The sequence below is a fragment of the Lepidochelys kempii genome, chromosome 14 (genome assembly GCF_965140285.1).
Source record: "Lepidochelys kempii isolate rLepKem1 chromosome 14, rLepKem1.hap1, whole genome shotgun sequence".
NCBI lineage: Eukaryota > Metazoa > Chordata > Testudines > Cheloniidae > Lepidochelys > Lepidochelys kempii.
In genome coordinates, this window is record NC_136393.1 from 47,335,340 (window position 1) to 47,359,579 (window position 24,240).

The window sequence follows — 24,240 nt, forward strand, 5'->3', positions numbered from 1 at the left end:
ACTTTGGCTCCTGAACCCCCGAGGGTCTGAGTATCACTGTCCTATAGCTTCCTTCAAGGACCTCGTTGCTGATTCTCCCTGATCTTCTGTAGCTCCAAGTGCTGCCCTGCCCTCCTAGCTGGCCAAACGTGGACAAGATCTACTAGTTCTAAATCCTGAAGTACATGGTGACAGAAATAATCAGTTTAATTCACTAACTGCAGCTACTACTGCCTTTGTTTAATAAATCGGCTTTAAATGCAAACAATGTTTTGATAAACTTTTTAAAAATGCATCCAACACATGTAAGTTAGTTTTATTAAATACAACATTAAAATGCTGGGTTTTGTGCACTTTAAATCGAATTTCCATCCAAATAGCGCTTGACATAAATCACAAGTAAAAGATTCATCTAGTTATAAAAAAAAAATGTAAAAATTAATCTGAATAAATGTACAGTAAGCTCTGTAATTGCTCAGATAAATGTGTATAGGTATGGTGTAGCCCCCTGGTTAGCAAAAAGAAGCACCCAATTTAGTGTACAGACTATATTTAAAGACATGCTCATTTGAACTAATGGTTATCAACCAACGAATTAACCTTTCTTTAGCAAAATAAAAAAGTACAAATGCAAAACAATTAAAATTGATTATTTAAATCAAGGGTCCCTGATTGCTGATTTGAATCATGATTACAATAGTTAATTTAAAATCAAAGTGATTTAAATCAATCCACCATGGGTATGATAGAGGCAAGAGTCTGTCGCACAGTTCTTAAGGCCTGAGAGGGGATGTGGGGGTGGTAATCCAGTGTTAAGGGTGCCAAACCAAGAGGGGCTGAGGTGGAATGAGTCTAGCAAACCCTGCTCCATGAGATGGCTCTTTAAGGGAAGAGGTTTCAGAGAAGCAGAAGACATGGCTCTCTAAGGGAAGAGGTTTCAGAGAAGCAGAAGACATGGCTCTTTAAGGGAAGAGGTTTCAGAGAAGCAGAAGACTAGCTTAGCTACCTCCTTAACATGATAACACCCAGCTGTTAGGGTAACTGACTGGAAGAGGGTGAGGGGAGACTTGCAAGGGAGTCATGAGTCGAAAGAGGATTCCTGGAATAGGAACTAGCATGGAGCCTGGGGAAGCCTGCTTGAATTGCAGCACAGCCCTGAGGAGGAGGGCTGTGGGGTCCCTTAACCACAGCGAGGGAATTGAGTCAGGCACCAGGGCCCAGGTAAAGCCAGTCCCACTTCCAGTCAAGATTCCCTCCTTTCTCTACCCCTCTCCCTGAGCCTTCCTTGACTCTCCATGCCACTAAGGTCTCTCCCTACCCTTCTTCCTCCCCCATCGCCCCCTGTGATGAAAGTGGGAATTTATTTTTATGAACAATACATGCAAGGGGTTAAAATGCTTCCCCTGGGCCAGAGAAAGCGGGTGGTGTTTGGGACAGGTAGCCCACTAAGGCTGTCTAGCTTCCAGTCCACATGGCTGAATGGGAGACCCTACAGAACAAGTAAACCTCAATGCCTGGGCATGACACCTACCGAAGGGGAAGCTGAGGCAGCTGACCCTGGCTGTGGCTGGAGAGCAAAGGGGTGAGGTTGCTGCTGGAGTCAGAGCAGGACAAGGAGAGAACAAAGATGGAACCCAGGGAAGCAGGGCATGGTGAACCCATGGGAACCTTCCCCATTGGCTCTCTGGCCTACGACTACCTCTTTGATGCTAGCCTACAGCCTTTCAGCTTCTGTATGGCAGGTGACTGATGAATTGGTACCTTATGTTGAAAAGGCTGCCTGGGGTTGCTGCAGATAATTACTGAGAGCACTGCACCCTGAAGAGGAAAGTCTGAACAGACCCTACCTCAGTTCAGCTTGCCAAATGGGTTGCTCTGGCCCCTGTCTCAGGGTCGTTGAGGCTACAGGCCGGCTGTTGCAGAACAGTGGGGATCCTTGGGGTCCAGGACACTGAAGTAGTTACTAGCAGGAGACTGATGGAAGATTCGGGCATAGCACAGACCCTGTGAGTCAGTGACATTGCCCTGCCCTGCCCCCACCACCAGAAAAGCTGAAAAACTGGGGCTGACTGAGCAGTTTATGGACAGAGAGTGACTCTTAGTGGCTAGCAAGTGCAGTCGCTGAATCCTGTGGATTCCCAGAGCAGTGTCTGCAAAGATTTTAGGATCAGATTTTTCCAAGGGGAGGTCTCATAGCACACTCATAAATGTACATTCAAGGATATTTGGGGTGAGGGGGGAGGGAATGCCAGACAAAGTGGGCATTTTCTGTAATATTTTTGATATGTGTGCCTCAGTTTCTGTATACATTACTACCCAGGGGGTGCAAAGGGTTAAACCTGCTCTTGGAGGAAGATTAAGAGACAGGAGGTGTTTGTGTCACACAGCTGTCCGGGGAGGTATGAAGGGGTCATTAAAGGACTGGTAGAAACCAACCCAGATCAGTGGAGAATCTGGAAAGGCAATGGGAACCCCAGTGGCCATGATGTTCAAACAAAGGCGATGTCCCCTGCCACCTCTTGGAAGAGAAGCGGAGAGCAAAGAGTGATGACTCGGAGAAGGGCTGGACTCTGAAGAGACAGAAGTTTGCACTTGGGACTCATAAGAAGATGGAGAAAAGATGGATCCCATATCAGCTCGGCTGGCTGATTGCACTGGCTTGGCCACTGGGGACCAGGCCTTAACCTTTGCCTCTCATTGCTGCCCTAAGGGCTTTCAGATTCTGTAGGCAGGTGACTAATACATTGTTACCTTGTATTGAAAAGGCTGCCCAGTGTGTGCTGCAGGGGTACAGTGTACACAAGCCTCCTGTAGGAGTCTGGATTCACTGCAGGGAGCCGCAGAGAGAGACAGGGATCGTTGGTGCCGAAGGCCCAGTTTTGGAGTCTTGGAGGCCATGGGCCAGGACCAGCCCACTAAAGGGGACACGTCCAAGGGCCTGGTTACAGGCTGGGCATAGATCAGACCCTGTGGATCTGTGACAAGAACTATTGTGTGCTCAGATTTGAGTGCATAAATGGTAAGCAACTACCAGATGTGGGAATACAAACCGGTGCTTCTTCACCTAAATCTCCCACAGAATTAGAGGCTATGGCTGAAAGTGGGGCCAGGTAGAAGAATGTTCAAAACTCTGCCTTTGAGAGGTGACCAAATGGCACGTAGGTCTCCAAAAGTGACATTGGGGCTTTACAACTTTTAATCTTCAAACTGTTCCTGAGAGCCAAGAGTGCCTGTTCACACACGATGCGCAGGAGGCAGCCAGCTCCTCAAGAATCAGACCCAGTTCCTGAGAAACAAGTGAATGGATCTGACAGAACAAGAAGCACAGTGAATGGATCTGACATAACAAGGAGCAATGGTCTCAAGTTGCAGTGGGGGAGGTCTAGGTTGGATATTAGGAAACACTATTTCACTAGGAGGGTGGTGAAGCACTGGAATGCGTTACCTAGAGAGGTGATAGAATCTCCATCCTTAGAGGTTTTTAAGGTCAGGCTTGACAAAGCCCTGGCTGGGATGATTTAGTTGAGGATTGGTCCTGCTTTGAGCAGGGGGTTGGACTAGATGACCTCCTGAGGTCTCTTCCAACCCCGTATCTTCTATGATTCTATGATACCTTGGAAAATGGGTTTGTCTGAGACTTTAGAATTCTTTAATTAGCAAATCTGTTTTTCTCTTAGGAAAGAAACAAGGGTACTTGCTATTTTAGTTAGGTAAGTGCAGCTTATTGGTGTGACTGCTTATTTCAGGGCAACTTTCTCACAAATCCATTTAGCTATAGCCGTGCAGGTTTCCGAAATAGCACGGTTCCCTTTGATCATCACACAGCTCTCCCTTTCAGCAGCTCCTCTTAGCTGGAACCTGGGGAACAAAGAGCAGGAGTCACTGGGTGTTTAGCTTTACTGAGCAAGATCTTTAGCAGCTATCCCTCATTCGGAGGGGTGGTCTGTCTCCATACTAACTTCCTTCATCCATACTTTTCTACAGAGCCCTAGTTAGTAATATGCCTCACAGAGTGGGAAAGGAGCTGGGCAGGCTCATTTCAGTGCTGGAAAACATCGCAAAATCCACTGCGATGATTGACCAATACTGCCCGTGGGTGTATTCAAACCCCACTGCTGGGGAGCTAAGCCGAGGAGCCCAGCAGCACCTGTGTGGTCCTATTTTGTACCACTGTGCCATGTGCACTGAGTGGTGTCTGAAGTGGGTGGAGCTTAGTTGGTGGGCGGGGCTTGGGAAAGTATCACCTCTTCCCCCACCCCCATTGCAGCCCTGGTGGAGGTGAACTGTACTGCTCAGCAGGAGAGGGGACCCTGACCCTGCATTAACGAGCGCATTGCTGGACAAGGGCCACCTTACTCAGGCAGAGCAGCACAGCTGAGAGCTAACATAGGCGTGAACTCTTCAGCAAGTGCCTCTTCAGCAAGAGTCTTCCCAGACATGCCCATTCTCCAAACAGACCCTGACCCCCCTTTATCTTGTGGCTTTGCAAGCACATAGGGGGCTTGAGACTGACCATCCCTCCATGGGGAGGACTCTGTCTGGTGCTTAACTTTACTTGTGCTCACAGACAGCCTCTGCTCCTGCTAGCACTAGAGGGCACTAAACTTGTGTTCCCACTTGTGCACCATGCAAGACACACTCAGTTTCAAAGCCAAAGTAGGAACCATGAACACTCACAGTGTTTCATCGAACATGGAGCCGTCCAACCAGGTCCATTTCCTCTCTGGGGATGTAACACTGAGTCCAAGCCAAACCAGGTTCAATTGTGGAATACTCAGTATATACGCCTGTAAGTGACAGGACGGAGGAGTCTGGGTGAATATAACCTGCTAGAATTCTCTGGCTTCTTTGCTCTCTCAGCAAATGAAGGAAGAGAACCTGCTACACAACTGTGCAATAGATATAAACCCAATTTCTGATGTTTCCCTTTCCTGGTCTCACACCCTCCTTCCCCTCCACATAACAGTGATATTTTAACGTGCTCTGTAAAAGATTTTTCTTAAGCCAAAAGTCATACAGCTGGGGCATTGTTGTTTTGCTGCAAGCTCATTGTATTACATTATAACTAGTGACACTCATCTCTCAAGGGGCAGGTTAAGCCATTTTTATTTACTGTACCATCTCCTCCTTGTCTTGGATCACGAGCATTTGAGAGCTCTTCGCTGAGCAGTCCACACGACTCTCATTCCATGTTTTACTTTCTTTAGAGACCCAATAGCACTTGTTCTTGTGCTGCAGCCAGTCAGCGAGGCACAGTTTGCACTCACAGCCCTCTAGAAACAGACATGGAAAAGGCAACATTAAATGGGCCGGAAGGTTCTGAACAGTGCTGAGCTTCCCTATGTTCACAAGGGGCTTTCAAACTATAAACATTCTCAGCCAAGACATTTCTCTTTATTCATTGTTTGTTTGAGGAAAGGCCCATTATTCAAATAGCAGATGGAGGTGCGGGTCAGGAGAGAGGTGCTCTGGCAGAGCTGTAATGTGAATATGAATTCATAAGATTGGGCACACAATTCACATTTTACGGGCTCAGTATCACACAATGCATTTCCCCCCAAGTAGCACCGAACCTCTGAAATGAAAGACACAACAAAACTGTCTCCTTCCCTGCTGAGCCACTTCTGAAGCACTTTAGAAGTAGAAGGAGGGAGGCAAGGGATTCTCAGAGGAAGTTCTGGCTTCCCCAAGTACTCCCAAAGAAATGAGGGCTCTGTTCAGATCAAACACACACACAAAACCACCTTACAAGAACAGTATTACAGTTGCAAAGTCAAGCACTCAAAAGTTAGGAAGTGTCAGAATTGAGGTTGCCTGTGCAATCTTTATTGGACCCCCTGGTGCATATGCATTATGATCCAGTCCGTAATTACATGATCACCTACCAGTTTTCTCCACCAGACCCCTGCTTCATTCTGGGCACATGACAGACGGTGCTGCTGACTTACCGAGCAGCTGTTCAATATTTTATTTTCTTCTCATTCAATGTGTAGCCCCAGTAATACTGCACACTATTCAAAGCCGGCTCTGAAGACAGAACTATTAATTTCCTCATGGGCTTTCCTCTGGCACTCCTTTCTATAGTAGCTGAGTGCTTCACAAAACAGTAATGAATTTTCACAGCCCCCCTGTGAGATCAAGGGATTGCAATATTTCCATTTTACAGATGGGGAACTTTGGCACAGAGAGTTTGAGGTCAAAAGTATCCACTAACACCGGGTGCCCAACTTGAGACACCTAGACTCAGCTCCTCACAAGGTATTTAGGCAGGATTTAGGCACCTAAATGCCTTGACTTTTCAAAGTTCTTAGCGTTCTATAGTACTTCGTAAGTTCAGTGCCCAGCTTCCATTGATTTCAGTTACAGTTGCTCAACACTTCTACAAATCAGATCCCAGGGTCTCAGTTCAGGCACCCAATGAATGAGGAACACAGTTAGTGATCACTTGTGAGAGGATTGGTTTAAATAACTCTCCCCCACCACCAGCCCCAATGTACTCTCTCCCCGGCCTTCTGGCTCTTGTCCCTTCTGCATGCAACTTAGGCAACTTCCTCCTCCATGCTGCTAGGGCTCAGTGGGGCTCAGAAATCACAGGAGAGACAGGCTCCCCATGCTCAGTGCCCCTGTCAGGACCCAAAACTTTGCCCGCAGCAGCTCAGGGCTGCAATTGCATGGAAAGTCCTACTACTCAGCCCTCTGTAGCTCTGGGCTGGAGCTCACTCACTGCTGATAGAATCATGAATTTTCAAAGGTTTAAAACTTGGCCAAATTTGGGCAGATATTCACAGGTGCAGCTAAAGGCGGACAGATCCCTGATTCGTAAGCCACCCCCTTGCCAAATGTCAAGTCCCTATTCCAAAGCATGGGGACAGCACTAAGGCTTCTGAAAGACAAAGTCTCCAGAATTTTTTTAACATGAGGAAAACAATATATTTTCACTAGCCTGGTCCTCATGAACAGCTGGACAGTTTTGGCTGAAATGTAAAAAAAATAAATAAAAATCAGGCTGAGGCAGACCCCTGGCATGGAAAGGTTCAGCGTGAACATTTAATCTTCAGCAAAAATAAAAGCAACTGAAAACAGGCTCTCCTAGTGGGAAGTATTAAGTTACATTTGCATATATGTTAAAATAATGTTATCTGGGCTGCAAAGGTGAACAGCTGAAAGCTAGGAAGTGTAAGAAATAAGATTGCCCAGACAACCTTTAATCGGCCCCTCTGTAAAACATTGATACAGTCTTTAATGACATGATCACATTCTGTTTTTTCCATGAGACCCTGCCTCATTCAATGCATAGGATGGACAGTGGATGAGTCAGATGGCTTTAAGAAGAGGAAAGATGCTCTCATGTTGAAAGCACTGGACCGGACTCTGCCACAGACTGTCTATGTGATGTTCAGCAAGAGTCTAATACAAAAGGGCAGAGTTAAGGTTTTATAGACAACTATAAATCTGTCATTCCCTAACTTCTGAATTCTTGACTTTGCAGCCAAAACATTCTTTTAATGTAGTTTTTTTATATAATAGAATTGTTATTACACTATAAAATGTGTCTGTTTCATACACATTGAAAGTACTTTGAATGACCACTAGATGTCACTCCTACTACTTTGCACAAACAGCTGAAAACGGATGCACTTTATGCATCCGATGAAGTGAGCTGTAGCTGACGAAAGCTTATGCTCAAATAAATTGGTTAGTCTCTAAGGTGCCACAAGTCCTCCTTTTCTTTTTGCGAATACAGACTAACGTGACTGTTACTCTGAAACCTATTTATTAGAGCTGCTTGAAAAGTGAGACTTTCCCAGACAGAAATTTTCAGAGGGTTTCCCCCTTTTTTATTTTCTACCTTTTTTTCTCACTGGAGAGAGGGGAAAAGAGGGGGAAAGCTCATGATTTTGAAACAAAATATTTAGTTTTTCTCTGAAAATTTCCCCTTTGGAAAAATTTCAGAAAATTTAAAAATAAATTTTGCCATGAACATTTTTTTTTGACAAAACCCTCTTTTCTGATTAAAAATCAGAAAATGTTTCAGCCAGTTGTAGTATTTATCTTGCAACCATCAAACAGAACAAATGACCAGAAAAATAAAGATGGGAAGATGAAGGTATGGCACGTCTCAGCTATGTATAAGTTATTGTAACACAGTAGCTGAATTTTCAATCAGCGAGTTTGGAGTGAGAGTTCTTCCAGGTGGGCACAAGGTTGCAAAGAGCACAAAGAATAGCAGATACAGTTACCTGTTAAGTTGTTGTCTGGCTTTGGATACAAACTTTGTTTCGAGCAGGACTGGGAATCCTTCAGGCTGGAATTACATTCAGTTCCATTTGTTGTTCTCTGTCCTCTGGTCTGTCCTTCACAAGGACATGCAACAAAAGAGAGAAGGTTAAAAAGTATCAAGTCACCAAATACTATGGGATATCTATCAAGTTAGGATGGGGACAGAGAAGTAGTGTGAGATGGAATCTCACTCATTATCCACCGTAAGGTGCAAAAATGTGGAATGAACATCTTACACATCTGTTACAGCCAAATAATGTATGTTTCATGTATCAAGCTCTCAACTCTACTTTCTTTATATAACACGCTTGATGTCTATGGCAATGATGAAATGCCCGGTAATTTATTCAGAAATGTTTTGGAGGCCAAAATATAGAATCTAAATGGAATTGCGGAGGAAGAGGAGAATTCATTGAGCCAAAGAATCTGTGGCACTGAGCTACTCACCCCAAACACCAAACACAATCACAGCTACCGCCAGGATGATGTTCCCGGCCCATCCGAGGCAGAGAGCAATCCTATGCCAGCGCGGGCACAGAGCGCTATCTGCAAGAACCAAAACCTTGGGTAAAGATTTAAAAGAAAACATGGAAACTTGCTCTCCTTTGGAGGCTGCGCAACTTACTTCATATGCAGATAAGGATAAAGTTCAGGCTCATGGAATATGAGGAGGGAAATGATCATGCACGGAGTTTAAAACTCTGAGGCCACATCACCCTCACAAGGGCAACATTAATTGTCTAACTCGATGGAAGTAGCGGGAAGCTGAAGAAAATACCAAAGAGAAAAAGATTAAATTTGCTTTCAGGATAGACTAAGGCTGTGTCTACACTAGCAACTGAATGACAAAACTTGTCTTTCAGGAGGTATTGAAAAAACCCAAAGCACCAGGTGTGAACAGTGCTTTGTCCTGCCGACAAAGCTAACGCTCGTTTGAGGTGGAAGTTTTTTGTCGGCAGGAGAGCTGACAAACAGTGGCTACGCTGCGTGCCTTTTAGCGGCACAGCTGTAGCAACACAGCTGTGTCGCTAAAAGCTGTGTAGAGTAGGCCTAGCCTGAGAGAGATGTGTGTGTGTATCACCTAGCTGTCTGAGCTGACCGAATGGGTCATTAACAGGACTGGCCAAGGCTGACCCATATCAGTGGAAATTCTGAGAAGACAGTGAAAAGCCCAGCCACCAGGGCACTGACGCCTAGCAACCCATGATCCAGAGTGGGGAGGATTTGCCCACCTCTCAGCAGAGAAGCAGAGCAGAGACCCCAGCTTCAGGACAAAGGACTGGGAGAGGTGAGGGTAATAAGTGTGGGGTCTGGAAAAAGCTTGGGGTCTCGCTCACCTGGGAACTGACTAAGGAAGAAAGTCAAAGAGAGAGAAAAAGTCTGAAAATGGAGTTCATTAATGCTTGCTTGGTGAATTGTGGCCAGACAAGAATGGCCTGTGTTTTAACCTTTATGTCTCTCTGCTAACCTAAGGACTTCCCGTGCTGTGTTCCAGGTGACTAATAAATCCTACTCTGTGCTGAAGACACTTTTTGAGGTGTCACTGGGGCGAAAGTAACTTAAATTTCTCACAAAAAGAATGAGGAGTCCTTGTGGCACCTTAGAGACTAACACATTTATTTGGGCATAAGCTTTGTTAAAATAAAATAAAATTTGTTAGTCTCTAAAGTGCCACAAGGACTCCTCGTTCTTTTTGCTGATACAGACTAACATGGCTACCACTCTTAAATTTCTTACAGGTACCGTTGTATTGCAACCCCCCCTTGGGGGGCTCAGGGCAGAGGGTTGGGGGGTTGCAATACGACAGTACCTGTAAGAAATGTAGGTGTGGGATGGAGTGCGGGGGGCTCAGGGCAGGGGGTTTGGAGGTGTGTGGGGGGGGGCTCAGGGCAGGGGGTTGGGGGATGTGGGAGCTCAGGGCAGGGGGTGCAGGAGTCAGTGCAGGGGGTTGGGATGTGGGGGGGGGACTCAGGGCAGGGGGTGGGGGTGCAGGAGTCAGTGCAGGGGGTTGGAGTGTGTGTTGGTGTGGGGGAGCTCAGGGCAGGGGGTTGGAGGGTGTGGGGGGCTCAGGGCAGAGGACTGGGGAGCTGGGGGGAGCTCAGGGCTGGGAGTGCAGCCACCGAGCTGCCCAGCTGCCTGATTCCTGGGGCTGGCCGGGGCGACAGGGACCACGGCGCTGCTTGGCTGGCGGATCCCCAGGGCACGGTGACTGTGCTGCCTGGCCGCCTGAGCACTGGGGCTGGAGCCTGGGGGCGCTGTGGCCACGCCGCCCAGGGGCTGTGGGTGCTGGCTCGGGCCCACCAGGACAGGGGCCTCGTCCCCCGGCCATCGGCGCTGGGGCCAGGGGCCACTGGGAGGGGTGGAGCCCCATCCCCAGCTGGCCACTCTCTTACCAGTGTGCCGCACCAGGGCGCACCGGCCTACTTGCATCTCTGGGTGTCACTGTAAATACTGGCTGGGGTCCAGTAATGGCTGTAGGCTGTGTGAGTCTCTGCCAGGAGTCTAGCTCAGTTGGGCTCACTGAGCAGAGCTCACAGTGTGGAACAGGAGTGCTGGAGCCCAGGAGCTCAGTCTAGGAGGAGGTGAGGCCATTTGGCCTACCCTGAAGGATGCGTGAGACCCACTGGGGATCTGGCACATTGATGGGGTTCCTCCAAGAGACTGTTCAAAAGCTGGAGCGCAGCACCAATCCTGTAGAACTGTGACAGTGACTCCAGGGAAATCAATGTCAGCAGAGAGTTTGCTCCATAGTGTTGGTAAAGGGGAGATATTTCACCATATGACGGCATAGCAAAAACAGGCTGCAAGCGGCTTCCTCTGACTTGGCTTTTTCCATCCATCCATCCATGCAAGTAAACGTATCCCTCAATGTCTGCTGTGTGCCAGCCCCATCAGCAGACACTTGGTAAATACCCCTGGGGCTGTTGACAAGGTGATGGGAAGAACTGTGAATTGGAAGTACCTGACTCCCATGCAGAATCTCAGGTATTTGCAATGGTTCTTCCTGATAGCCAGGTGGAAGTATCCATCTTTCACGTTGAGAGGGAAGTACGAGCCTCCTGAAGAGTGAGGGAAGGATCCAAAGCCTGACATATTTGTTCAGGTCTTCGAGGCCCAGAATAGGTTATAGACCTTCCTTCTTGGGGATGAGGAAGTAGTGGGCGTAGAGTACCTTCCCTTGGTTACACAGAGGAACTTCTATAGCTACTCTCAAGAGGAGTGAGTCCCCTTCTTCCAGGAAGACTTTCTTGTGAGAGGGGTGTCCCCCTGAGGAAGGAAGGAGGCAGGAGAGTGGGGACGGGACCTGGTGCAGAACTGGATGGAATGGTCTCTGTCACAGGGTGGCTGGCTCCTGTCACTTGAAGCAGGTCCAGTGTCCTGTGCCATAGCAGGTGCTCCCAGCTGGGCCAGTCAAGAGGGCAGGGAACTGCACCTGGGGAATAAAGGGTTAGGGAAAGTTCCAGTGAGTGAGGACCAGCTGTGAGAAGGAAGCTGACTGAGAGAAATTTAGGAAGCCGCAGGAAGCAGGACTGCCAGAGTCCACCGGGAGAGGAGGCAGCAAGAGTCTAACATCTAAAGGGTGATCTGAGGAACTGATTGTTTGTTTAAGTTTGACAATAAACCTACTTAAAGACAACTGTGGGTGTGGCAGTGAATCCTTGGCAAGCGGGGCAGAAGCCCTGCCTTGTGACAGTCTCCAAAGCCCAGCAATCAGAAGTTACTGTGCATCGGTTGCTGTAGAAGAATAGACAAAGACTGAAGGGAGGGGACAGAGAATGTCAGAGGGGAAGGTGCCAGAAACTTATGTGGCTCCCGAGTGTCCCATTAAACTGGCAGCTTGTAGGCAGAGGAGGAGGACTGTGATGAAGAACGCTGGAAGTGTTTGTTCTTGTGCTTTTGAGGTCTCTCCCCATGGCCACGGTGGAGAGAGGTTGGAACCTCTTCATGTGACATAAAGTGAGGAGCAGGCCTGAGAAGTTGCTGAGCCCACCCTTTGAAAACCTGTCAAGGTTCAGATCATTCCCAAGCTGGGTAGGGCATATGCTTCTAGCTGTGGCCCTGGTAGATCTGATCTTCTTCAGATCTTCTCACTGAAGAGGACCTTGCCTTTAAAAGGCAGATCTTCTATCCTCCACTGGGCTGCTGTAATCAGGCCTCGGGGTGGAGACAGGAATATCTACACAGGCCTATCACAATATCCAAGGCTGTGTTAAGAGGATGTTTACCCATTGTACAGCCCCTCCATTAGCAATGCCCTAGCTGCCTGCTTCTGTTCCTTTGGAAGAGACTCCAAGAGGGGGTTCAGGGTATCCCAGAGAGCACAGCTCTACCTGGCCATTACTCCTTGGTAACTCAAGACTCACAGTCCTAGAGAGCATGAGGGAAATATCCTGTAGAAAAAGGGGACAAATCTTTTCCTTTCCCTGTTTGTGAGAGCAGAAGGCTAGGCACTGGGTCTGTCCTAGGCCACTGACACCATCACAGAGTTGGGGGTAAGGTGTTGCTGAAGGAACTGACACCTTTCTGATGGGACAGGATACACCCCATCTGTTCTCTTAGAGACCAGGGGAAAAGGCACAACAGTCAACCAAATGTCCTTTGTAGGATTTGTCAGCCCGACTGGTGGGAATAACCTTGTCTTTCACCTGGACCTGCAGAATACCGAACAGCTCCACTGCAGAGGTACCTGCCTTGAGCTCCAGTGTATTGGCCCTCTTCCCGAGATGCTCTTGAAACTGTCTAGTCATCAGGAGGTGACACTACAGAAAGATTATGTTCTCATGCAGGACAATGGCATAGTAGTGTCCCCAAATGGGGATTCTTCCATGTCCTGGAAGCATCACTGTCCCATATGTCATCGTCTTAGACACCAGTGTGGAGGGACAGTAGGCTAGGCCGGTGCCGGCTCAGCCAATGCCAGTGCTGATGGAGGAGGCAGCAGAATTGGAGCAGGCAGTGGCTGATGGAGTTCCCTTGAACAGTAAATCCCTTGAATGGGAAACTAGTCTCCTAGTCACTTGCTATGTTGACATTTGCACATAGTTTTCAAATTTTGGGGAAGAAAGTGATGGTTGGTTGGATGGTGCAAAAAGACTGTGAGAGAAGGATTTAGAAAATCGTCAGTAGACCATGGCAGAGGGAACACACTCACTCCCTGAACTGTCCACTTCTTGACATTCTAATGTTTGGTGCTTTTAAAATGGCTCTGATATATTCCTACTGTAACAAAATTAGAAAAGCCACCGTGAAGTACAACCCTAGAAATCGCTTTACATTTTCAAGGCTGTCTTCAAAGAGGAAAAGGGCTAGAGACTTAGAAACATCATTTAAAATAAAAAGAGTAACAGTTTCTAGGCTCCACCAAGTCTGTAATCATGACAGAAGACTTCAGTGCTTTCAATGTCAAAGAACTTAACTTCGAGTAACTTTAAAAACTGTAGCCCATTATTCATAAAAGTCCATTTTACATGAGTTCTCACTGAGATTTAATAAATAAAACTTATGTCCTTAATAGAACAAGATGTTCTGGAGACATACATGGACAAAAAATGGTGTATTTTTTTTAAAGTCAAAAGTTGCTTTTCTGTCTTTTAATTAAAAATAATTAAATGATTTGTTAAATTGACTTCAAATTTTTCTTTTTTTTTCTGGCCTCAGATTAACAAATTTTGGGATAAAATGGGGGGAGGAGGGTTAGAGATGGTGTTAAAAAATTAGACTTGTCCTAGAAACACTTTGACAAGTGCAACTACTGTGGTTCCACAATTTAAGCTCTAGCTTCCAAGGGAAGTAAAGGACATGTGTAGGGACCCACCTCCTGCCACTGTGGCCCATTTCCATTTTCTAGCCCCACAGGGCACCGCATGGGGCTGGAGCTCCCCCTACTCCCTGGGGGCAGAAAGTGGGTCAGGGTTTTCCCCAACAGCATCCTGGACCCAGCCCATAACCCCGGGGCCTGGGTGCATCACTTGGACAGGGGTTCCAACTCCTGGAGGCTTGGAGAGAGAGAGAGCTGGCATGGACTGGGCTCCCCCAAGAGACATCCCACAAACCAACACCTGAACCCAGTGGTCTATTTCCTCCCTCTGCGATAAGTGTTTTGCTGCAGCCAGCTAATTAAAGTAGTCCTGTTGTTCAAGCAGTAGCAGTTTGTGCTGAAGTTTCAGGGATCTAACTTTGCTGAAAATACACGATGGGGGTTGCTACAGTGGCACATAACAGAATCTGGTTTTACCCCTGTCCTTTAAAAACTCTAGTAAATTACATAAAAAGAAAACTCTCAATAGAATGTTATTTAGATTGCAAAGTCAAGCACTCAAAAGTTAAGAAATGCCAGATTTACAGTTGCCCCAGCACACTTATCTCTGCTCCCGTGTGCATGTGCATGATGACAATGTATGTCCATGTAATTAAAGACCACTTTTTTCCCAAAGGATCCCTCCTCATTGCATACACAAAATGGTTGCACAGTGGGGCAGAATTAAGGTTGTACAAGCAACTGTATGTCCGGCATTTCCTAACTCTTGAATGCTTCACTGTGCAAACTAAATAATGGTTTAACTTTTTATATGTAATCCTGCATATGCTGTACTGTACGCAGACTGAGTGATACAATATCTGGACCGTTAGTATTTAATTTGCTTGTCAACTGAAATATCAGCTTTATATATTTTGATTCTAAGATTAACAGCAGAATAGTCATCTAAAATGTCCTCTCATTAGTAGCCTGACTCTATTTATAGAAAATATGCTCTGAAAATAGCTAATATATTTACTCTTTTACCACAGTTCTGCAAAATATTATTAGGATTTTTTATTTCCAGATACCAATCTTTGCAGGAGAGTCTCGTAAAAAAAATACCAGGATTTATATATTTACATTTTACATCCTTTTAAGTTTAATTTACAGTCCCTTGTATATTCATTATTCCTGGAACACTGAAAGCTATTATTTTTCCTCTTCTCTTTATGACTGTGATCATCTTTGTTGGTATCCCCTGAGTTAAGAGTTGTCCAAGCTTTAATTGCTCTGAAGTGTGATGACTTGACTCCTCACAAATCTTCCCTATCCAGGTCTATTCAGAATCCAGTACAACCCTTCGCTGCGTCCCCCACAGTTTTCATCCTTTATTGACCAAGTTGCCCTTCATTTCTTTCTCTTCTCCTCCCCTATTTCCTAACATGGGATACTAGACTTCAGTCTCCCTACTTGCCTCTTCATGAATCTTAGCAGATCCTTTTCTCCACACTTCCCTCACCATGTGGAATCACCTCCATGACCCTTTGCACTGACTTCTCAGTAATTTTCCAAATCCAATCTCTTCTCCCTGATCTGTCTCCAACAAGAAATGAAAGACAATTATACGAGTCTCCCAGACTCCTTGTGTTCAGTCTTCCCAAGACTTGATCAGTGCATTGCTCTTTACCTCTGACTTACCCCACTATACTATGTACTGCATCTTCAATACAGCATGAGTATCCACCCCCAAGTGTTTATGAAGTAAGTAGAAAAATGCCATAAAATAAAGCTGTATTGTTCTTCACATGTAATTTGCATCTACAGACTGGCAGTAGCTCTGAAGATTTCTGTGACACTGTGTATTAACATTAAAATAAAATGCACAATATTGCATTAAAGAGATTCAGCTCCTAGTTCTGACAGATGGTAAATTACCTCATATTTGCTGAGTCCTAACACACAAACGGAACATAGAGACTCACACCTGCTCTTTGTTTCTAGAGAAACTTTATATAAATATCTGTGCTACCCGTAAAAACAAAAAAATACATCCAAAAAGTGGAATACAAACCAAAAAAAGAGACCATATTGGTACAAAACTCAGAAGCTAAATACACTTACTGGGATGCTGAGATGGATGCAGTGACTGTGAAGTGGAAAAAGCTCCAGGAATGTTTAAATCTGCATATACTATTTCTCCAGCCATGGCAAGTGCAGAGAAAGATGAGAGGCTACAAGAAGACGGACTGTCTAAGAGTTGCCTCATATTTATGCATGAGCCAAGATGACAGACGTATCCAGTCAGAGGAAGTGTCTATCAGAAGGTTTTGACTTCCTTCTTTCCTAGCAATCTAAGAGATAAAGTGTTTAAAGTACAATTGCATTAGAGCTGGTGCTGGGATTTCACATAAACTGTTGATTTTTCCTACATTAAAAGAAAGCTGCTCCCTGGTGTATTTGGTTCAGAAGCTCTGGGCATTTTAAGAGAAGAAATTCTTGTCATTGCATAAAAGTGGAAAACAGATTGAAAAATAAGAACTTTTTAATTACAATTCATATTTCCCATTGGAGACAGACATCTTTAATTTATCTCATCACTAGGGATAGTCATACTCCTCTCTCCAGCTATTCTATTCAGGTTCTATACTATTACACCTTTTAACCTGTCTGCTCAAAGTTGGGACCTCTGTGGGTCGTTCCAGTTAGGAAGAGAAATTGCTGATGGAGTCTGTTACCTTTGATTCAATCTTATTTACAAAGAATGTACAAAGTCCTGTTTCCCCAAACTCAGGAGGAACCAAACAGGAGCCAGTGTCCTTGTTCACAGGTCCAAAACTCATTTAGCCTTTCCAGCCAAATCCTCTCTCTAGGCTACTCCCCTGGCCAAACCATGCTTCTAGTGGCTTGTTCAGCCTGTGTGTCTGTCCCCCTCTCACCCTCCACCCCCGGTTTCTCTCTCTCTGCTCTGTCTGATGCTTCTCTTCACACAGACACACACATATATTTCTGGTCAAACAATATACAGTGGAGTCTTCTCCCACACAGTGCTAATTTCTGGGTGGGCTCATGTCCACCTTTGTCTTAAGTTGGGACCTGTGATTATAGAATCATAGAAGATTAGAGTTGGAAGAGACCTCAGGAGGTCATCTAGTCTAACCCCCTGCTCAAAGCAGGACCAACCACAACTCAATCATCCCAGCCAGGCTTTTCTTAACTTATCTTAAATTGGGGGTTCTCAAACTGGGGATCAGGAGATTACTACATGGGGGTCACGAGCTGTCAACCTCCACCCCAAACCCCTCTTGCCTCCAGCATTTATAACAGTGTTAAAGATATTAAAAAGTGTTTTTAATTGATAAGGGGGTGGTCGCATTCAGAGGTCTGGTGTGGGAAAGGGGTCACCAGTACAAAAGTTTGAGAACCACCGTGACTTAAATGAAGGCCAGTGGTTAAACCTGCAAGAACAGCATTAGTCCCATTCCTTTGAGATATTCAGACTCTCGTAATAGCACTTCCTTGGCAAGCTGCGCCTGGTCCAGGGAAAAGCTGCTCTGTTGCATTAGGACTACAAGGCACTGAGTGACATCAACTCCTACTGAAGTAATGGGAGGAAAGGGCGCTCAGCACTTCACAGGATAGAGCCCTGTGTCTGATGCCGGGGCTGTAGGAGTCAGCAAAGGTTCTGCAGAATTTGTGCCCACAGTAAAATAGTCAGGTTCCCTTGTCACGCAGTGACCTGACAAGTAGGAAGTACAGTTGGAGGAAAAACCAACCTTATGCAGTAATGCTGGCAACCCTAGGTCTCACGTAGCACTTGCTAGTAACATTAGTTTATTAACTACTTGGTTGATAAATCTGCAGCTCCAGAGTCGTCTCCACCTCACTTCTCTGTCCATCCCTCATACCCCTCCTGTTACTGCAGCAAATCCCCCCCTTGTACAGCAATCTTAGAGACTATGGCACCGCGGTAAAGGAGGCAAAACAACCCTTCTGATCCTCCAACATCCATGCAGCAGAATCATAGTCAATGGAGCTATTTTGCAGAGTGAACTGGCTAAGCAATCCAGGCTGCATAGCCCAGACATCAGACCCAGGCGTCCACTGCTGTGAAGACCTGTCAACATGCTTCACTGATAAGATCAACCAAATATGTACGAATGGAGCAGACTGGGAAAGAAAATTCCATTGCTGACCAGATTGTATTATTCACCCCACCATCTCTGAGTTTGCCCCCATCATACACACTGAACCTCAAGAAGCCCTGAAAAATGTTAGAGGTACAACCTGTGAAACAGATTCATGCCCCTCCTTGCTAGTAAAAGCCAGGTAAGAACAGCTATGCCCACTATTCATAGAAATAATCAACACCTCCTTCAGAGAAGCTCACCTGCCAAATTCCTTGAAAAACTCAACTGAGATGATTTGGGGAATCTGTCTCTGTACAACTTATGAATTCTGGTTAATTGTATGAAATTCCTGTATCACTGAATGCCTCAGCGTGTCTAGCAGGGCCCTTGAGATGTGCAACACCCCCCTTTTCCTGTCCTTCCATGGTCTGGAAGAACCTGTAGAAAAAATAAAATAAATCATTAACCATAGATCCAGATTTCCCATGCCCTCAGTGCAGCCAACTCTATGCATCAGGATTTGGACTGGGGAGCCATAGGCGTAGCCATATATGAGTATTGTGACAATCGTCACCATCGTCAGCAATGGACTACCAATCATAAATAATAAAGAATAATAATGTACTATACAAACATAAAGGGCTTGTCTACACCACCACCTAAGTCGATGTAAGTTACGTCGCTCAATGTGAAAAAGCCACCTGCCCCCGAGCGACATCAGTTACATCAACTTAAAGCGGTGTCTAACACCGCACTATGTTGGCAGGAGGTGCTCTGCTGACTACATAGCCTCCGTCTCTCGTTGAGGTGGAGTCATTATGCCGAAGGGAGAGTGCTCTCCCGTCATCATAGCATGTCTTTACCAGCTGCATTGGTCCAGCTACACCCATGTAGCGTGACAGTGTAGACTAGCTGCCCTTACACTTTTAAAAAACATTCTGTGAACTGCTGTACTCACTCCCTCCTTCACTTTTACACTTTGACAGTTACATGTTTACAGCTAGAAGAGGGCAGGAGAACAAGGGACGGGTGAGAAAGGAGAGGAGACAGCATAGAAGGTGCACAGGGGGCTTAAAATGGAAGCAGGAAGGGAGGGCGATGAGGAATAGAAATTAGTAAACAAATTTTTCAAACTTCACTCACAAAGAGGCTTGTTGTCCATCAGTAACAGAAAGGGAAGGGGCAAGTATCATTCTTTTATAAGACAGAAGTCATGTTATTCCTGAGTGCTGCCAGGCACAAGGAGAGTGGGACTGAAGTGCCCTGAGCTTGCTACCCTTACAATGAGGTACTCTACTGCATTGCACCAATATAATGTGGTGTGTGTCCATAGGCTGATATGCTAAGAACAAAATACTTTATTTAATAAACAGCCTCAAACTCTGACCTCAGGCCTGTGTTCTAGGCTGGTACTTGTGTCAGCTGCACTGGAAAAATCTATATCACAGAAGCCTCAGCAATGACCAAATCCTACCTGATCTTTGACTCACTTTGTGCTCTTTTCCTGTGTGATCACTAAATTTCCTGCTGGTCTTAGCATCTGCTCTTTATTTCAGATGCATTTTGTAAAGAGACCTTACCCTGCATCCTCCGTGAAACCGTTATGGAGGATGAAAAAGCAGCGTAACTGAAATACCTCAAAGAAAGTGTAAAGGAGTCTGAATGAGATGCATTAAGTGAAGTACCCAATTCCTATTGAATTTCAGTGCTTAAGTCTCAGGCTCAGAGGAAAAATCTCCTAATTTTGTTTTGTCCCTCTTAAAATATGAGTGAATTTGTTCTCAAGAAAGGAAGGGTCTTTCAGTGCTGTCCTGCAAGAACTACCAAACAGGCTATTGCGGTACAAGCCTCCGTGTCACAGGGCACTGTCTGCCGTCTTTAACTCTGACCACAGAACCTGCCACTGCTCTGTCAACCGAGGGAGGGCGGGGGTGTTCACATATTATCTGCTGAAAGTTTTATTCCAAAATACTATATCGAAATACACATTCGTGTTTCCTTTTAAAAAATTAGGACATTTTCATCTAATCCAGAGATACTCAAATCCCGCTGAAATTCAGTAGGAATTGGGTACTTAACTGCCTTCGGCTGCTTTGAAGTCTCAGTCTAGATGCAAAAAGCCCTATGCTATTAACGTAACCACAAAGTTGCAGTTAAAGTGAGCAAGAGTCAAGAAAGGCGAACGTGCAGGTTTCTACAGCACAAAGCAATATGATGGGGAGCGTTTGTATGTAAAGTATGTTGGTACTTTAAGATACTTTACAGTGAACATTGGAGCATTAGAGGGGTGTTATTTGATCTAGGGCAAAGGGGGCTGTTGCCCCCCCCCACACACATACTAGCCTTGGTTTGCTCCCCACCCAACTTCTCATAGGTCTATATGCACCTCTGTCCCCTCCCGCTCAACAACCTTGCAGGATAGAACACACATATAATGTTTTACGTGCTGACACAATCTCCCTCCATATTTCTGAAAGGGCCACCGGATTAGAGTAAGTAGCATATAGCTGGAAACCAAACTGTGCAATTATTCAGCAACACGGTGAGGTCTGGGAACATGCATTTTGTGAGCAGAGCAAAGGCCGGTGGCCAATAAGGGGAAAGAATTTGTGGTTAACAGGATGATGCACAGAAGAGATTTTGCTAGCTATGGCACCTATTTGTTGACCCAAAGTGCTAAAAAATTGTCATCTGATTTTGCTTTCTCCAGTAGGTTTCAAAACAAGTTCTCACCCTGCAAACATTTATGCAGATGCTTCGCTATCCGCATGTGAGCAGTCCCACTGGCATCAAGAGCAGTATGCACATGCTTTAAGGTAAACATGCAGACGTGCTTGCAGAATCAGGGCCTAGCTCTCTGTAGAAAGGTAGCTGGGCTCAGGGGCTTGCAGTATCAGAAGTCTGAAGTGTTAATTGTGCTGGTGAAAGGCTCAGTTTCCTTTCTTGTACAAACCAGCAAGCAAACAGCAGAAAACTGTGCCGGGCTATCTTTAACTCAGCGTGGGTTGTGACTCCCACTCTCATGGAAAATACAAAATAAAAAACAGAATTTGAGGGACAACATTAAAAAGTTTAGACCAACATCTATCATCTCTGGAAACTGATGTAGTCCAGTAAAGAACATCACATAGATTCTTAATCTCTGTAAAATAAACATCTCTACCTTTTTAAAACCCAAAATAAACAAACAGTGACCCCCCAACCCCCTACGTCTAGTGTCACAATTCACGTTTACGAAGGACAGCAAGAGCAGATCCAAAAGCAGCAGGCATTGCCACAGTGGGCTGGGGAAGGGGAAGAGGTGGGGCCCAGCTGGAAGGACCCCCTCTCCCCCCTGCCCAATACCTCTAGAACCAGAACTGTGCAGGAGCGATCTCTCCCACCGCAACCTACAAGAGCACCAGGACCCATGCAGCAGCAACCCCCCACCCCGAGCCATGATGTGGGGCTGGGGAAAGAAAACGTCCATGGAGGAACCAATCCCAGAGGCCAAAGAGACAGTAGCCTGCAGGAGCAGACGCAGAAGCTGCCTCAACAAGTGCTACAGCAGGGACTGGTTTGCTCCAATGCCTTCCCCTCAGCCTCACCCCATCTTGCTTCCATGTTCCTCGCTTTCCTTCCCTCCCTCTCCTATGCCCCTTCGCCCCCTTCCTTTGTCTGTTCAGCAACTAATCCCCTCCTAACTAAACCACATCCAAGGAATACAAATAATTGAGGCAGTAGCAGGATATTTCCAGGCCATCGCATTCGTTTACTGTGCTTGTCTGTTATGCCCATTTCCCTGTCCTGTATATTTAGACTGTTAAGGTTTTGGGGGCAGGGACAATCAGCTCTATTTGTACAACACTTGCTACAGCGGGGGGCCCATTCTACCTATCAGAAGTACCTATATGGAACCCATGATCATCATAGGTCTGAGCCCGTCAAAATCTTTATCCCCACTCACCCCTGTGGGGCAGGGCAGGGTTATTATCCTCAGTTTACAGTTGGAGAACCAAAGTACAGAATGGCTATGTGACTTGCCCAAGGTCACAGAGGGAGTCTGTGGCACAGCAGGGACTTAAACTCAGATTGCTCAAGCCCTACAAAAGCACCCTAAACCGCTGGATCATCCTTCCTTTCTTGATGGTCCCCAGGCACTACTTCAGTAAACCTGCTATTACTGTGAGCATCTTCAGTTCTTGTCCTAAAGTACCGCACAGTATTGCTGTCCACTGTTCAGCAGCACATTTCACTCCAGGAGAACTGCTGTTCAGCAGAGCATGACATGTACTATACAGCCCAAGCCTTATTCAGGCAAAGCTCTCAGAAGAAGACAGCCATTTTTTTTTAATAAAAAAAGAGGCCTTAAGGTTACAATATATTTGCATGCAAATATTTGTACATGAAAAACATGTGATGTGCAGAGGATCTTTGCTCATACCAATCACGTAGTTCTATCCAATTCATGTATAAAAGTGTTTGTTTGGATGCACAGATTTTGGCTGCCATGCATGAAACCACATATTTAGCAGCCACGTAGCAAGGCCGCTTTGGACATTTCATACATATGTTTACGTCCCAGTGATATACATCAAGTGCTTTTGGAGCAGAGAGTGAGCAAGCAAGAGGAGACACGCACACTCTGCAATGACCCTGAAGGTGGGACACCCTTTGTACATAAGTTTAAGTCCCTTTTATTTATATCTGTACCCCTCTGCCAGGTGGTGTTGGCAGCAACAAGGGCCAGTTTCAATATCTAGGGATTCCTCTTAACATTGCAAAAGAGAACCAGCTCAAGCCCCCCACCCAGTAATCTGGGAAAATTAAACACCACCCCAGGCACCTCTAAGAGGCAACATGCACCTCACTCACAAGCATTGAGTCTGTGTATAACAAATGAAAACTTTCAATAAAAGGGAGAGAAAGTATGCAAACCATCAGTAGACACCTACCCCTACCCCTCAATATCTTGGGCAGTGTCCTTTGCCTCAGTTTCCCAGCTTGTGGTGTGGAAGTCTGATGGATGAATGTCCCTTTAACACACTGCTCCCTTTTCCCTCTGCTACATCCCACTCATGGCTGGTTGTCTGAAGTCAGCAAAGTCCCAGAATTCAGGGGTGTGTCCACATGGCTCATTCCCACCTCTGAAAGGGGGGACTGATCAATACCTCTGCTGCTGACTTCTGTAGCCTCTGCCACCGCTTTGCTGCTGCTGCTCACCCCTGTCTCTACTGCCGCCTCTGCCTCTAGCCTCAATGTCATGTTCAGAGGCTCCACCGCTTAGCAATTTCACTAGGTAGTTCTCCCCAGACCAGGGCTAAGGTTCAGCCCCTTAGACCCATTAATCAATGATTTTACCTCTTGCGATCACGGAGCGGAAACAAAGACTAAGCTGAATTTGCTATACACTGCCTTTAAACACTAGAGGGAAAGGATCAAAGTATCTAAAAACACCCTTTAAACAGACTCTCCCCCTAAGAATCTCTCTCCCTACCTCTATTGACTTTCACTGGTATTTGACATCACTACCCCCTGCTTACCTACTGAGATTACAGGTAGGGTGACCCTCAACAATTTTGCTGCCTTTCAGTCACACAGTACAGATAACACCATTTTATTACCACCACATTTAAGAATAAAATGATTTTTAACCCCAAACAGCAAAAATTGGTCATTTTGGCAAAGCAGCTCTGTCTGCTGATCATCTTGGCGAAGTAGGTGTGTCTATGCAAATATGATCTGCTCCTCAGGTCTTTTTCCCCCAGTGCATGGACAGAAGGAAGGGGAGAGCTCATTCAGACCCTGGCTCGCATACATGCTTTTGGAGCAGGTGAACGGGGAGAGAGAATTAATGGCTGTGTAGTCTAGGAGTTAGGGCAACCGCTCATGGTCCAGTCGCCCTGCTCCAATGAATATTTATTTATCCACAGTGGAACAGCTTCAACAGGAGAGACTTAGGGACCCTCTCCCTATTAGACTATTCCATAGCTCAGTGGCTGGTGCGCACTCCTGAGAAACCCCTCTTCATATCCCTTCTCCCCCTCAGGCAGAGAGGGAAATTGAACCTGGGTCTCCCACATTCCAGGTGAGTGCTCCACCCACTGGGCTAAAAGTTATAAGGTGGCTGCCGCT

At 45.9% G+C, this 24,240-nt stretch overlaps 1 protein-coding gene across 1 annotated transcript; it reads right to left on the reverse strand.

Moving 5' to 3' along the window:
• Positions 1–279: 279 nt before the first annotated feature.
• Positions 280–16,309, reverse strand: LOC140897579 (killer cell lectin-like receptor subfamily B member 1B allele B). The gene is made up of 6 exons (XM_073310358.2): positions 16,121–16,309; positions 8,707–8,805; positions 8,220–8,333; positions 5,098–5,252; positions 4,657–4,766; positions 280–3,837 (listed from the first exon to the last, which is right to left on the reverse strand). The coding sequence occupies exons 1-6, from the start codon at positions 16,263–16,265 to the stop codon at positions 3,717–3,719; spliced, it is 744 nt and encodes a 247-aa protein (XP_073166459.2). The 5' UTR covers positions 16,266–16,309; the 3' UTR covers positions 280–3,716.
• Positions 16,310–24,240: the final 7,931 nt, after the last annotated feature.

Coding starts and splice junctions, on each gene's coding strand:
- LOC140897579 (XM_073310358.2), bottom strand. CDS start 16,265: ATGAGGCAACTCTTAGACAGTCCGTCTTCTTGTAGCCTCTCATCTTTC. Junction 5,253..8,219: donor GCCAGACAACAACTTAACAG/GTAACTGTATCT, acceptor GTCTGTTTCTAG/AGGGCTGTGAGTGCAAACTG. Junction 4,767..5,097: donor TCCAAGACAAGGAGGAGATG/GTACAGTAAATA, acceptor TGTCACTTACAG/GCGTATATACTGAGTATTCC.